Source organism: Odocoileus virginianus, chromosome 2, assembly GCF_023699985.2.
Source record: "Odocoileus virginianus isolate 20LAN1187 ecotype Illinois chromosome 2, Ovbor_1.2, whole genome shotgun sequence".
Classification (NCBI taxonomy): domain Eukaryota; kingdom Metazoa; phylum Chordata; class Mammalia; order Artiodactyla; family Cervidae; genus Odocoileus; species Odocoileus virginianus.
This window is the reverse complement of record NC_069675.1, coordinates 47992766-48008678: the sequence shown is the minus strand read 5'-3', so window position 1 is coordinate 48008678 and position 15913 is coordinate 47992766. Positions and strand designations below refer to the sequence as shown.

Sequence of the window (15913 nt, the reverse complement as noted above, 5' to 3'; positions counted from 1 at the left end):
TATCCTGTAATAAGTCATAATAGAAAAGAATGTGAAAAATTATAGATACGTATAACTGAATCACTTTGCTGTATAGCTGACATTAACACAACACTTTAAATCAGTCATACTTCAAGAAAATATTTTTTAAGGCAAAGCCCCATTCTCTTAGTGTGTCCCCAAACTAGAATTGGAGATGAAATGTCTTTGCCAGGTATAGTTTGGAAGAGCAAGACCAGACAGCATTCTGGGTGGTGAAGGGGAGAGCAGACCCAAGATGGAAATCAGTCAGTATGAGACCAGGTAATTACAGGTGATGGGGCTTCTGCTCTGAAGAAGTTTATAATTTAAATAGAGCAATGAAAATTCTTTAGCTTAGCAGACACGTTTTTTAAAATGTACATGTTCTGCAAGGGTTGCTGTGGCATGTGGAGAAGGAGTAGGGAAAGGAGGTAGATGAAAACTTGTCTATAATCGTCCAGAGCTTGACATGAATGAGTTCACTTTTCCTCTTCATCAAGATAATTGAGGGAGAATGATGTTTCATTGGATAAAGAAGGCTGCTACTTTTTCAAGTTTTAAGCACTTTGAGAAATAAAGACCTGGATGACAAAGTGGTGTAAAGTACCAGATAACTTGTAGGGGGAGATTGAAGAAAAGGGCTGAGCTAAACAGAAATGTGTGCCATTAATAATGACAGAAGTAGCCAGGATTTGACAACCAGAAGCTCCATGGTGACACTGAAGAAAACATCATAGCGGGTTGTAAATCCTGATGAAGGGGAGAAGGAGAGGAAGTGGGCGGATGGGAAATAATGAGTGGGATTAAGCTGTTAATTCAGAAAGTTGGCTTTTAAGTGGTTTAGGATTAACATATACACACTGGGTGCATGTGTGCTAAGTCACTTCAGTCATGTCTGACTCTGTGCGACACTATGGACCCAGGGATCAAAGCCACATCTCTGTGTCTAACTTGCAATGGCAGGCAAGTTCTTTATCACTAGCACCACCTGGGAAGTCCCAGCATATACACACTACTATATATAAAATAGATAATCAACCCTTGTTGATAGCACAGGGAACCCTACTGTATAGCACAGGGAACTCTATTCAATATTCTGTATAACCTAGATGGGAAAAGAATCTGAAAAGGAATGGATATATGTGTGTGTGTAACTGAATCATTTTGCTATACACCTGAAACTAATACAGCGTTGTAAATCCAATAGAAATTTCTATTCCAATATAAAATTAAAATTTTTAGGTAAAAATATAAATAAATAGACTCTTGGAGTTAAATATCTATAATTATCTTTGAGAGCACTAACATACGACGTTGCACCTATTTTCTTCACCTTTCCTGAAAGGTCCTTCTTGATGACAGCACTATCAACATTGCAACCATTGCTTCGTCACGTTATGTTGGCCCACTGAAAGCTCGAGTAGATGAATGGCAGAAACAGCTTGCTTTATTTAATCAAACACTGGTGAGTAAGGATAATTTCAATTCACGGACTCAGAGAATTGGAAAGTCACAGGACCTTAGAAGTCATTTGTTCACTTAGGGTTAGATAGTATAGAGCTTAGATATAAGATTCAATTACTGACATTTTATTATTCTCAGAATATAAGGAGAATGCAAATACCTTGAGCTCTTCTTTAATAAGATTATACCATCAATAATTAGTTGTTATTACTGTGAAACAAAATACCACAAACTTTAGTAGTATAAAACAAAATACATTTATTATCCCACAGTTTTCTGTGGGTCAGGTGTTCATGGCTTAACTGGGTCTTATGCTTAAGGGTCTCACAAGGGTTCAATCAAGATGTGAGCCAGGACTGGGTTCCCATCAGAGGTTCAACTAAGGGAAGATGCTGACAGATATAACTTCCTTGCAATTCCAGGACCAGGGGCTTCAGTTTCTCACTGGCTGTCAGTCAGAGGCCATCCTCACCTCCTCCATGTTGCTCAGTTTTTTTCCATGGACTTCCTCAACAAGATGACTTGTTTCATCGGTATAGCAGGGAAGAGAAAGTCTCTAGGCAAGATGGAGGCTATAGCCTTGTGTACTGTACACCTAATTGTGTACATCCTATTACCTTTACCACATTCTCCATAACTAGAGGCAAGTCACAGGTGGCACCCACACTCAGAGGGAGAGGATCACACAAGGACATGAAACCCAGGTCCTGGGGCCACCTTAAGAGTCTTATCACAGTAAGCTCATATTTACTGGACTATTACTGTTCCTCGAAGTCTCCATGGTGGCCTTCCTTTCATACACACTTCCTTTTTATTTTATTCTACCTCAGATTATCCCATAATAAAACAAAGAGCCCACTTACTCTGCTCTAATATTTTTCCCATCCAATGTCTTTCTTTGACTTCAGTTTTTTATCTTGAATTATGTTGGGGTTCCTCTATGTTCTGGGGCTTCCCTAGAGTCTCAGACAGTAGAGAATCTGCCTGCAATGCAGGAGGCAGATCCTTTGATCCCTGGAGAAGGAAATGCCAACCCATTCCAGTATTCTTTCCTGGAGAATTCCATGGACAGAGCCTGGTGGGCTATAGCTTAGCGGGTCACAAAGAGCTGGACATGCCTGGGTGACAATTCCCTATATGTTCTAATATGAAAAGTTATCTGTGAATTAATACAGGCACCAAGTAGGAAAAGACAATTTGTCTCATCTTTATTTTATAGAAACCTTTTTCAGGAATCCATCCTCTTCAATTTACACCTTATAATCTGATCCCTGAATAACAAGGACCCTCCAGAGAATTAACTGCATAGAAAGTATGAACCTGAAATAAACCAGGGAGTGGTTGGGATATTAGGGCTTAGGCATAGCCCCCAAATCTAGAGTGAGGTAGGAGATGCTCTTTTACAAATCTCAGGCCTGCACATGTGATGATAAGAGGCACAGTGGAAAGGTGAGGTCTACAGACTTTAGATCTGACCCTGCACTTGTGCTTTCTTTGATTAAGAGTGATCATCTCTAAGAGGAGAGATAGTATATGGTTTTCTTCTTCTCCCAAGTCTTATGTCTTTGCCACATGTTCTGTTATAAGCAAGTTTTACTCTTTTAATTGAATAAAATGAATTATATTTCTTCTTTAAAAGGAGGGAGAGGGAAGAATATGGATATCATTGGGGCAAAGAACCTTTTTTATATATTTGGAAACAGTCACTAAACAGCTTCCCAACCCTTCAGATTCCTTGAAGCATCTTGCTTCCCCCTAGAATGTCTCCTCTGGGCATTTTAATCCTCTTTCTTTGGGTCCATTATAACACTACTCATACCAAAAAACTGAGTTGGAATTAGGCTAAGATGAGTCTTGGATATTTAAAGAAGTTTTATTTCAAAGGAGCTGTGAGGACATAGAGAATGAACTTATCATTATGGGGGGGAAGTGTGGGGGCCAGGGGAGGGATAGATTGGGAGTTTGGGATTGACATGTATACAGTACTGAATTTAAAATAGATAACCAACAAAGAGCTACTACACAGCACAGGAAACTCATTTCAATATTCTGTAATAATAATTTGAAAATAATTTGAAAAACAGTTGATGCTTCTGTGGGTTTAACTGAATCACTTTACCGTATACCTGTAACTAACATATCATTGCTAATCAACTATGCTCCAATATAAAATAAAATAAAAAAATTTTAATGAAAAATTAAGGCCCGTGAGACACTGCCAAAATGTAGAAAATAAAGTGAATCCTCGTGTAGTTATTTTTAACATAGCTGTGTGTTTTCCACTTTGGGTGAAAAAATTTGCTAATGTCCTTATTTTTCTCCTAGGAAGAATGGTTGAACTGCCAGAGAAACTGGCTCTACCTCGAGAGTATTTTTAATGCTCCAGATATTCAAAGGCAGTTGCCTGCAGAGGCCAAGATGTTCCTTCAAGTGGACAAGTCATGGAAGGAAATCATGAGGAAGGTTAACCGGCTGCCTAACGCTCTCCGAGCAGCTACGCAACCAGGTAGGAGAGAAACACACAAAGAGACTTTACAATCATCCAATGCATTTATCACCTGTAAGATTCTAATAATATGTGGTACGTTCAACCCTTGATCTAGTCAGCGCTGATGACCAGGAACATTTGTAGTACCTTTGACACTCTTGCTAAGCAATGTCAATTGAGCACTTGTTATTTTATTACTATTAATGTATTATCCATCATTATCTTTCAGCTCAGTTCATAGTTTTGGCACACAAGCATCTACTTCTTTTGCTGTGTGTAGCTTTGGGGAATGTTGCCTCACACAGTATCACTGATGCTTCCATCTCACAATTTAGATTACAAAACATGCATTTACATTCAGCTGACCCATTCTGTTAAAGTTCTTACAGACTTCTAACCATAAAAATTTCCACTCTTTAAGTAATTCATTACAACCGCTTACGAATAATGCCACTAATGATAATTCTAATCTCAGGGTTGAAATGTGTTTTATTTATTTTTTAGTTGATTTTTATTGGAGTACAGTTGATTTTTAGTGTTGCGTTAGTTTCAGGTATACAGCAAAGTGAATCAGTTATACATAAACATATATTCACTCTTTTTTAGATTCTTTCCCCATATAGGTCATTATAGAGTATTGAGTAGAGTCCTCAGTGTTTTACAGTTGAAATGTGTTTTAATATGTTCTGTTTCTAGGGATGTAGAATCAAAATCTTTCGGAGTGCACATACTCAGTGATTGAACTTCATGTTTTCTATCAAAGCCTCAGCTCAACGGCTTGTTGTTCTGTAAATGGCAGCACATGGTCTGTCCTGGTGATAACCCAGAGAGCTTCCTTCAGGCAGAAGCAGCTGCTGGCCTGTGCTCTCTGCCCAAAGACTCTTACAGAAACAGACAGGAAAAACTCTATGGGATGATAGAATTGAAAACCTTAAAAGTTGGGGGCTTCAAGCGGCTGCCCATATTCCTTGGTTCCCATTCCCCTTTCAGCCACAGTTATTATCACTCCAATCTATGTTTCTGCCATCACATCTCCCTCTCTACTTCTTATAAAGACCCCATGATTATACTGGGCCCATTGCATGATCCATGATAATCTCCCCCTCCTGTGATCCATAATGTAATCACATCTGCCAGGTGCCTTTTCCCATAAAAACTAATAAATTCTCAAGTTCTGGGGATTAAAACATGGATATCTCTGAAAGACCTTTTATCTTGTCTAGCACCCCCCCCCACTCAATGTGCATATTCAAACCTTTTGCTGCAATAATATTAATCTGCCTTATTGCAGAGTGCTGCCCCAGTCCCTACTGGACTTTTGTTGTATAACTTTTGGAATTAAAAAAAAAAGATTTCAAAAATACATTTAGTCCCAGGGATTTCAGATACAGAAGTTCAGTTCAGTTCAGTTCAGTTGTTTAGTTGTGTCTGACTCTTTGCGACCCCATGAACCACAGCACGCCAGGCCTCCCTGTCCATCACCAACTCCTGGAGTTTACACAAACTCATGTCCATTGAGTCGGTGATGCCATCCAACTGTCTCATCCTCCTTTGCCCCTTTTCCTCCTGCCCTCAGTCTTTCCCAGCATCAGGGTCTTTTCAAATGAGTCAGCTCTTCACATCAGGTGGCCAAAGTATTGGAGTTTCAGTTTCAACATCAGTCCTTCCAATGAACACCCAGGACTGATCTCCTTTAGGATGGACTGGTTGGATCTCCTTGCAATTCAAGGGACTCTCAAGAGCATTCTCCAACACCATAGTTCAAAAGCATCAATTCTTCAGTGCTCAACTTTCTTTATAGTCCAACTCTCACATTCATACATGACTACTGGAAAAACTGTAGCTTTGGCTAGACAGACCTTTGTTGACAAAGCAATGTCTCTGCTTTTTAATATGCTGTCTAGGTTAGTCATAACTTTCCTTCCAAGGAGTAAGCGTCTTTTAATTTCATTGCTGCAATCACCATCTGCAGTGATTTTGGAGCACCAAAAAATAAAGTCAGCCACTGTTTCCACTGTTTCCCCATCTATTTGCCATGAAGGGATGGGACCGAATGCCATGATCTTAGTTTTCTGAATGTTGAATTTTAAGCCAACTTTTTCACTCTCCTCTTTCACTTTCATCAAGAGGCTCTTTAGTTCTTCTTCATTTTCTGCCGTAAGATACAGAAGTGTGGAGATATATATATATATATATATATATATATATATATATATATATATATACACATACATGACTTCCCTGCAATGCAGGAGACCTGGGTTCGATCCCTGGGTCAGGGAGATCCCCTGGAGAAGAGAATGGCAATCCACTCCAGTATTCTTGTCTGGAGAATCCCACAGACAGAGGAGCCTGGTGGGCTACAGTCCATCAAGTCACAAAGAGTCAAACACAACTAAGCGACTTACACTGTCATGTATACATATATATATAATTTCAGATGATGATAAAGCTGTGAAGAAAAATTAAGCAGGGTAATATGGCAAAAGAATAGCTGGGGCCTGCTGTGTATGTGTGTGTGTTGAAAGGATATTTTGATAAAGTGACTGCTTTTGAGTAGAAATCTGTAAGAATGAAGGAATGAAATATGTTTGTGGATATAAGGGAGTATTGCTAACATCGGAGAGAACACAGGTAGAGACCCTGCAGTAAAAGCACACTTGGCGTGTACTCCTGTCAGCAAGGAAGCCAGAGCAGGGTGGAGAGCAGCACATAGGAGAGGGCTGAGGAGTGAGACCAGAGAGGTAAGTGTGCTTGGGTGGTGCGTTTGAGATTGGATTGGGTCACTGATCACATAGAGCCCTGGAGACCGTGGAAAAGACTGGATTTGATTCCTCAACAGGTATGGAAGTCAGGTAATATGATAGGCACCAGAACATCAATGTCAAGTAAGACATGAATCTTGCTTCTTAAGGTGCTACTGTTTAGTGATGAAGAAATAGGATGCGATTGCCACAATTTCAGCATCTAAAGATGGCAGAAGAAATAGAAGACATGAATAAGGAAGTGACCAAGAATATGCATCATTTAGAGAATGGCTTTGTCTGGAGGGTCAAGAGGAGGCAGTTGTTTGGCTTTAGTTTGTGCAACCCTAATCCCCAGAAGTGGGTAATGCCAGATAAAAAGGTTTCAAATTAAATGCTTTTTCTTCTGTGGCAAATATTAAAATTAATGTCATTATTAAGGGATAGACTGGGAGTTTGGAGTTGGTAGACACAAAATATTACACTTAGAATGGATAAACAACAAGGTCCTGATGTATAGCGTAGGGAACTATACTCAGTATCCTGGGGTAAGCCATAATGGAAAAGAAGATAAAGAAAGGAATGTATATGTGTGTATAACTGAGTGATTTTGCTATACATCAGAGATTATCACAACATTGTAAGTCAACTATACTTAAATTAAAAAGTAGCATAAGATAGATGCTAAATAATACTTAACAGTCTTAACCAACCTTCCCAAATTTGAATTTATTAGACCATTCTTTTACCAAATAAAACCAAAGCTTTTTAAAGAGTTGATATCATATTTAAAATTATACTCTCTATTTATTTCAACATGACTTTACTAATACCTTTTTTCAATGAGCAGGACTTCTGGAGACTTTTCAAAATAATAATGCATTACTTGACCAAATTCAGAAGTGTCTAGAGGCATATTTAGAATCAAAAAGAGTTATCTTTCCAAGGTAAGTTTATAAAGCTACCAACAACATTTTTAGTAGTTGGGTTTCCATGATTTTGTGAAGATATACTTTAAAACAAACTATAATCTCAAAATATTAGGGGACCAAAAAGGGAAGCAGGAAATATATTTCATAATAGCAATGCAGCTCATATCTTGATTGGGGAGTGTAAGTGTCAAGGATAAAGATACAGTGTTTGGTTTAAGTGGATAGGTGCTGGAAGAACTCTTGATCACAGCATTGTTTCACTGCTGGGTGTGTATGTGTGCACCTGCATGTGTGCATGTGTCCACGGATGTATCTGTAAAAAGTTAGAGACCTTTGTTGCCTGAGCTGATTTCTTTAGGCTAATTGATGGCCTAAGAGGGTCACTGTAGAAGTCATCTAAAAGGTCATTTCACAAATTTCAAATGAAATTTTTTACTCATCCATTCATTCTAGAAACATACCAAATGTTTTGCTCAGTGTTAAAGATACAAGAAGAAAAGGCCAGATCCCTGCTCTAATGGAGTTCGTGGTTAGCACGTGGGCAGTCATGTAAATACACTGTTTTGGTGCAATTATATACAAACAGACTGTGACTACCTGATGATCACAAGAGCTCCAGACTTCATTCATTGGGGCACACTGTACTGTAACATAGATAATATCACAAAATGTTCATCTTCTGTGGATTTTTCCTGCTAGCTGTAAAAGAAATGGTTGATAAATTCTGTCCAAGTCAACCAGTGTTACATGCTTACGTGGGTTATTTGGTTAAGAGGGGTTGTTGCTGGGTACCATGCTAGGGTATGTGTATGCACAAGATACCCAAGATCTGGAAGATTTGATTGAGTTTAACAGATTCAGGCAACACAGGAAAAGATAGAGGAATATGTTTGAGATGTACCTTTTATTTCATTCTTAAATCAGTGGCTCCCAGCTTGGGTCTCCCCAATGTACAGAGAAAATCTGTACACTGCTTCTGATATTTAAAGAAACCTGGACACAAATTTACCTGTGATAGTGCTGAACACCAAAAGCATCAGCTTTTATTTTTTCCTTTTGTTTAGAACTACGTCAACTAGCTCTGCAGTGTTTATTAGGTCAAGAGGCTCTGTGCACCATTGATTTCACTTTCCAAGCCTTAATGAAGACATGTTATGAACCATATGAATTAGTTCCTGGGGCCACAAGTTAGATCCTGGGGACACAAGAGGAATGCAGCATAGTTCCTACTCTGTCAGGGTTCATAGTCCAATCTTGACAGTTGTCTGTTTCATTAGTTGAAAAAGGAGATGAATTATTCTATCTGGTAGGACTGATAGAGTGCAACCCCAAAACATCTTTATTTCTAAAGACTACCTCTGCATTCCCTTCAAGGGGCTAGTCTCTTCCTGCTCAGAATCTTAAGCAGACCTCATGAATTTTCTAGCCATTCTCAGATAATAATGCAAAAAAATTCTCTTGTTGCCTTAACCCACTAAACAATCTGTAATCATCGAAACTCTAAAATTCTTTTAAATTCTTTAAAGTGAAAACATCTCCCTTCTCTGGTCCAGGCCTGTTGCAAGGCTGAAGCCTTTAGTGGTGATAAGGATGTATAATGGTCAACCCTCCCTACTTCCTATTAGGTTTCTGGGATCTCCAGGTTTGGGGCAGGGAAGGGAGGAGAGGCAGTACAGCAGGAGAAATCTGAGTTGGCTGGTACCCACCTGGCCCCCTCTCTCACATGGGGCCTTCCATGAGCTCATGAGATTCCTCCAGTCCTGAGGGATCTCTCACAGGCAGTTTCCTCCATAGGAGTAAAGTGTCTTCTCCAGCCAGACGCTCATCCCTCTCTCTCATCCCTCAGCATCCAGGTATGCCCCTTCTCCAGTTTTTTTTTTTTTTTCATAGAATATCTTCATGCCTTCAAATGGCCTTGTTGGGCAAGATCTAAGAAAATTCTCTGCCAGCTCACATCAGCACAGCCCACATGTGTGTAGTCACAGCATCAAATAAGGTTCCAGCAACCACGCATTCATTTATTCAACAAATTATGTATTGAGTACCAGGTATATATGAGGTACAAGGCTGGGTTCTAGGGAAAACAAATAATATACCTTCACTTTAGGAGCTCAGCCAACTAACAGACACATGACCAAATCAGTATCACAAGCAAGTGCTAGCATTTTTACAAATTTTATGAAAAATTTCCACCTTTTATGTACCAGGCACTAACTCCAGAAGCTTGAGATGCAGCCACACTAATCTTTATAATAATCATATTTAGAGATGTGTGGCTTCTCCAGAAACCTCAAACCAATAGGTCCAGGAAATCAGTGGATGGGGAAGAGATGTGGGCAAGGGATTCACCTCTCATGCCTATATAAAGTTTTGCTTCAATTTCAAGTTACATTTTAAGTATATTCTTTAATCTAGATTTTACTTCTTGTCAAATGATGAGCTCTTGGAGATTTTGGCCCAGACACGAAATCCCCAAGCTGTGCAGCCACACTTAAGGAAATGCTTCGACTCCATTTCAAAGCTTGAATTTGCTCTCCTGCCTCCTACTGAGGGAAAAATTCCTGGAATGGATGGAGAGCCAGAAAAGGTTTACACTAATGATATTTTAGCGATGCTATCACCAGAGGGAGAAAGGGTAAGGTATTCTTGTTAATAATTCTTTATGGGTAAACTTTGTTACTCTTCCAGGGTTGGAGAATGGAGATTTTATTCATCAGCATGCTAAGCATTCATCAAGTGCTACATGCCCTGGTCTTGGGCTGGCTCAACAATTTCAAAAATAACCATGATTAAATTCTTGCCCTCAAAGAATTTAAAGTCCAGCAGAGACATAGTCAAACAACTGAAAAGTCCCATACTAAATGTAATAATAGAGGTATGTGCTCTGTTCTTGGAAACAGGGTGGAAAGAACTGGAGCCAAGTCTTAACTCTCCACAAGGAGCAAAGAAGTAGCATAGATAAGAGCTGGTTCTACTGTCTGGTCACCTGGATTCCATTCCCAATATTTAATCTCAGCTATAAAATGAGGATTAGTAATAGTGCCCAATTAATGAGTTGCTAGGGATTTTTCAGGTGTTCCTGTATGTACATTACTTCAGAATAGCACCAAGCAGGTCCTATGAAGTATTAGTTGTCACTGTTTGACTGCAGTGTCTCCTAGGCTCTGCACAGTACCTGGAATACAGTAGGCATCAATTGAATGAACTAGCAGACTATGGGGAACCAAGTGACATCACAGAGGAGAATCACACACAGACACACACACACACAAACACAGAGGCAGCCAAGGAAAATGGAGAGGAGACGTGGAAGGGAGAGCATTCCACACAGACACATCATTCAGGAAAATGCCAAGGATTTTAGTCCAGTTAGAACACAGTAGTATATCTATGGGATCAGTAAGAGCCCATAGACATTTTACTTGTACTATACAGGCACCCCAGTGTTCATAGCAGCACTGTTTACAATAGCCAAGACATGGATGCAAACTAAGTGTCCACCAACAGATGGATAGATAAAGAAGATGGGAATATATATATATATGTGTGTGTGTGTGTGTGTGTGTGAATATATATATATATATATCATTGTTGTTGTTCAGTTGCCAAGTCCAGTCCAACTATTTGTGACCCCATGGACTGCAGCACATCAGGCCTCCCAGTCCCTCACCATCTCCTAGAGTTTGCCCAAGTTCATGTCCATTGCATCAGTAATGCCATTCAGAGTAATGGAACATTACTCATCCATAAAAAAGTATAAAACTTTACCAATTGCAACAATATACATGGACCTGGAGGGTTTTAGCCAAGGGAAATAAACAAAGACAAATATTGTATATTTTCCCTTAATAGGGGATCTAAAAAATAATACAAACTAGTAAATATAACAAAACAGAAACAGATTCACAGATATAGAAAACAAATTAGTTACCAGTGGGAAGACTCAAGGAGGGTAGGGTATTATAGGGGTAGGGGATTAAGAGGTACACACTACTAATACAATACATAAAATAAATAAACAAGGAAATATTGTACAGCACAGGGCAGTTTAACCACTAAAGTAATAACTTTAAATGAAGTAGAATCTATAAAAATATTGAATCATTATGTTGTATTCCTGAAACTTACAGAATATTATAAACCAAGTATACCTCAATAATATTTTTTACTTGACCTAAATTGATTCTCTGGCAAAAGACTTTGCTCATCACTAGTGCAGGAGAGAGGAAAGACCTAGGCTAGGATTCAGGGAACACAGGACATGTAAAGTGAGGGTAGAAGAAGTGAGCAGATTCTGGAACCCAGATAAGCAAGGCAGTCAACCCACTCCAGTACTCTTGCCTGGAAAATCCCATGGATGGAGGAGCCTGGTAGGCTGCAGTCCGTGGGATCACGAAGAGTCAGACACGACTGAGCAACTTCACCTTCACTTTTCACTTTCATGCACTGGAGAAGGAAATGGCAACCCACTCCAGTGTTCTTGCCTGGAGAATCCCAGGGACAGCGGAGCCTGGTGGGCTGCCGTCTATGGGGTTGCACAGAATCAGACATGACTGAAATGACGCAGCAGCAGCAGCAGCAGCAGCAGCAGGTCATTGAAAGTCCAAGAAATAAATGTGAAAAGGACCGAAAACTGTCAATTGGAGTGAACAATTGGGAGAACACTAGTCACCTTAGGGGCTTCCCAGGTGGCTCAGTGGTAAAGAATCCACCTGCCAATGCAAGAGACACAGGTTTGATCCCTAGATTGGGAAGATACCCTGGAGTAGGAAATAGCAACCCACTCCAGTATTCTTGCCTGAAAAATCCATGGACAGAGAAGTCTGGCAGGCTGCAGTCTGCTTGTGTCCAAAGAGTCAGATGCTACTGAGCACGCACCCACCTGATCACCTTAATAACCTGAGCAGGTTTAGAGGAATGGTTGGAGCCAAAAATCATATGGCAGAAGGTAGGCAAAGAAAGTGGAGGAATTCATTTAGCACACATAAACTCTTCTTTGGGCTTTCCTGGTAGATCAGACAGTAAAAAATCTGCCTGCAATGCAGGAGACCATATTCCATCCCTGGGTCAGGAAGATCCCCTGGAGGAGGGCATGGCAAGCCACTCCAGTATTCTTACCTGGAGAATTCCAAAGACAGAGGAGCCTGGTGGGTAGGATACAAATGAGCAAAGAGTTGGACACAACTGAGTGACACATACATACACACACACACACACACACACACACACACACACGGCTCCTCTTTCCACACAACTGAGTCACACACACACACTCACACACACACACACATGGCTCCTCTTTCCACACAACTGAGTCACACACACACACACACACACATACCTCCTCTTTCCGAGAGTTGGCCCCAAAGGAAAGCCGTGAAGTAACACACTAAGTAGAGGTGGATAGGTACTGCCCTAGAGGTTCTACAGCTAAGACTCCATCCTCCCAATGCAGGGGGCATGAGTTTGATCCCTGGTCAGGGAACTAGATCCCACGTGCCACAACTAAAAGTTCTGCATGAGGTATAGTGAAAGTGAGTGAAGTCGCTCAGTCGTGTCCGACTCTTCACGACCCCGTGGACTGCAGCCCACCAGGCTCCTCTGCCCATGGGATTTTCCAGGCAAGAGTACTGGAGTGGGTTGCCATTGCCTTCTCCGCATGAGGCATAGCCAAACAATTGTTTGTTTGTTTTTTTTAAGTAGAAGTGGGTAAAGTGAGAGTGGAATAGCAATACCTCAGGATTCTGTCGGGGATGTATGGAGCATGTTATCACCTCTCTAATTACCTCCCAGGTGAGCCTGGGGAAAGGCCTAAAGGCCCGAGGCAACGTGGAGGAGTGGCTGGGCAAAGTGGAGGAAGCCATGTTCACGTCTCTGCGCCGCCTGAGCAAAGCCGCTATCGCGGACTATCTGGGGAAACAGAGAACCGTGTGGGTGGTCGCAGGCCACCCTTCTCAGGTAACAGGCGCCTTTAAATCTCCACCTCTGCATCTTACTCGGCTGAGAGGAAGCCCACACTGAAGGAGGGTGTTTCCCTGCAGGTGATCCTGACTGTTTCTCAAATCATGTGGTGCCGCGATTTGACGGAGTGTTTGGAAAAAGAAGAGGGGAATCACTTAGAGGCCCTGGAACGTTTTGAAAAAGTGAACTTTGAGGTGAGAATACGGGCAGGTTAATATCAGATGTATCGCTGTGCAAGATGGTCCCAGTGGCCCTTATGGGAGTGGTTGATACAAATTCACTACTTCGGAAATTGTAATGCTCTTCTTCTAAGGATAAAACAGTGACAGGTTACTAAAATCTTGCTGCATCTTTCTAATATCGATGAGAGAAATCATAAACATTACTTAACTAAATGATTAGCCTCCGTTTTGTAAATCATAGAAATCATGAAGTGTCATTACGTCATTATGTCACAAATAAAAATGTTTCTGAAAGCCTGTAATCTGTATTTTAATCAAAGATCACAGAATGAATTGTAAAAGGCTCTATTTTGACTATGTGAAATAAATATATATTAATTAATAAAGCTGAATGGCTTTTAACTGTTTAAAAAAAATTGTAAGGCTCTGAGATGACATCCAAAGATTTGGGGTGCTCACAAAAACTATCTCTGTTCAAGTTTTTTCAGCAATACTCCCTTGATGTTTGCATAGTATTTATGTGTGTGGTCAGTCGCTTAGTCATGTCTGACCCCTTGTGAACCCATGGACTGAAGCTCGCCAGGCTCCTCTGTCCATGGGGATTCTCCAGGCAAGAATACTGGAGTGGGTTGCCATGCCCTACTCCAGGAGGTCTTCCCAACCCAGGGATCAAACCCATGTCGCCTGCATTGCTATATTTATATGAATACTTTTAAAAATAGAAGGGAAAAAAAGCAATTCAAAAGGAAAATGTCAGGATTATCAGGGTTTGCCACCTTTAAGGAGAAATGATATACTGGATCCTGATGTCTCTCCCAGAAGTTGATTTAATCCAGGAAAACCACAAGATTTCTGTTCTTAAGCCCAGCACGTACTTTTCTACTGTTTTATAGAACCCTCAGGCAATGATCAATAAAGCCATAAGATTGAATGAATTAAATACCATTCTACACAAATTCTTGAGCTATCTTTAGAAAATGTAGCTTACAGCAGGGCCAAATCTTCGACTCCAAATTCAATTCTACTTCCAAGCAATATTGCATTTTTAAATACTTACCTTTAGGGGAGTTTTCTGGTGGTCCAGTGGTTCGGACTCTGCTCATGCACTGCAGGGGACACAGCTTTGATTCCTGATTGGGGAACTGAGATCCTGCATTCTGCATGGCATGGCCAAAATAATTTTTTTTTTTTTTAGAAAATCACACTTAGAAAAAGGAGGAAAGAGCTTCCTTGAAATAAAACTCTCTTATAAGGTTCTCAATAGAATTTCACCTCAGAGAGCTCCAGAGAGAAGACTCACTAAGGAAAGTCCCACTGATCTCTTTACAGAGGTGACCCTTGATCAGGATCAGCCTGAGTGAAAATTCAGCCGATCAAGGTTTTCAGAGTCACTGCCCTTCTTTGAAAAAGATTTAACGACTTAACGTGAATGCTTTTGGTTAATCAGTCATTGACTTGGTTAAAATGCCTGAGTTTTCTGAATATCCAAAAATAAAAGAAACTAGCCCTATAAATGAGAAGCACTACCTTAATCACATTTAATTTTTGAGAACAGTCTTCTCTGGAGACATCATCACAGAATGGTTAAGAGCTTTCCTCAAGGCAAATGTCTACCTAAGTCTCTTTTTTGCCACTGTATTGACTGTGACTGCCACCAGTTTACTAACCCTGTCTGACCTTCACTTTCCTCTCATGTGAAAGAAAGTGAAGCCACTCAGTCGTGTCCGACTCTTTGCGACCCCATGGACTGTAGCCTACAACGCTCCTCCGTCCATGGGATTTTCCAGGCAAGAATACTGGAATGGGTTGCCATTTCCTTCTCCAGAGGATCTTCCCAACCCAGGGATCGAACCTGGGTCTCCCACTTTGTGGGCAGTTGCTTTACCATCTGAGCCACCAGGGAAGTCCTCTCATGTGAAATGGGGGTAAATCTAGTATGTACGTCACAGAAGTCGTATTGGAATTAAATAAGTTAAACTGTTGTCCTATTTGGTCACAGAATTACAGATTTTTATGAAATTTGGAATAGACACTTGTCAAATCTGTCTAATTTTTTAAATATTAATAAATTTGTCATCTTTATTTTATTTTATGTTATATTTTCTTGGCCATGCCACATGGCATGTGGGATCTTAGTCCCCC

At 40.4% G+C, this 15913-nt stretch overlaps 1 protein-coding gene across 1 annotated transcript in view; it reads left to right on the top strand.

Moving 5' to 3' along the window:
* DNAH6 (dynein axonemal heavy chain 6) overlaps positions 1-15913 on the top strand; it is a 282979-nt gene that overhangs the window by 91940 nt on the left and 175126 nt on the right. Inside the window, exons 21-26 of the mRNA XM_070479741.1 lie at positions 1346-1465; positions 3790-3970; positions 7547-7643; positions 10044-10263; positions 13422-13586; positions 13670-13783. Coding sequence (XP_070335842.1) covers positions 1346-1465; positions 3790-3970; positions 7547-7643; positions 10044-10263; positions 13422-13586; positions 13670-13783 — 897 coding nt within the window. The remainder of the gene's footprint in view (positions 1-1345; positions 1466-3789; positions 3971-7546; positions 7644-10043; positions 10264-13421; positions 13587-13669; positions 13784-15913) is intronic.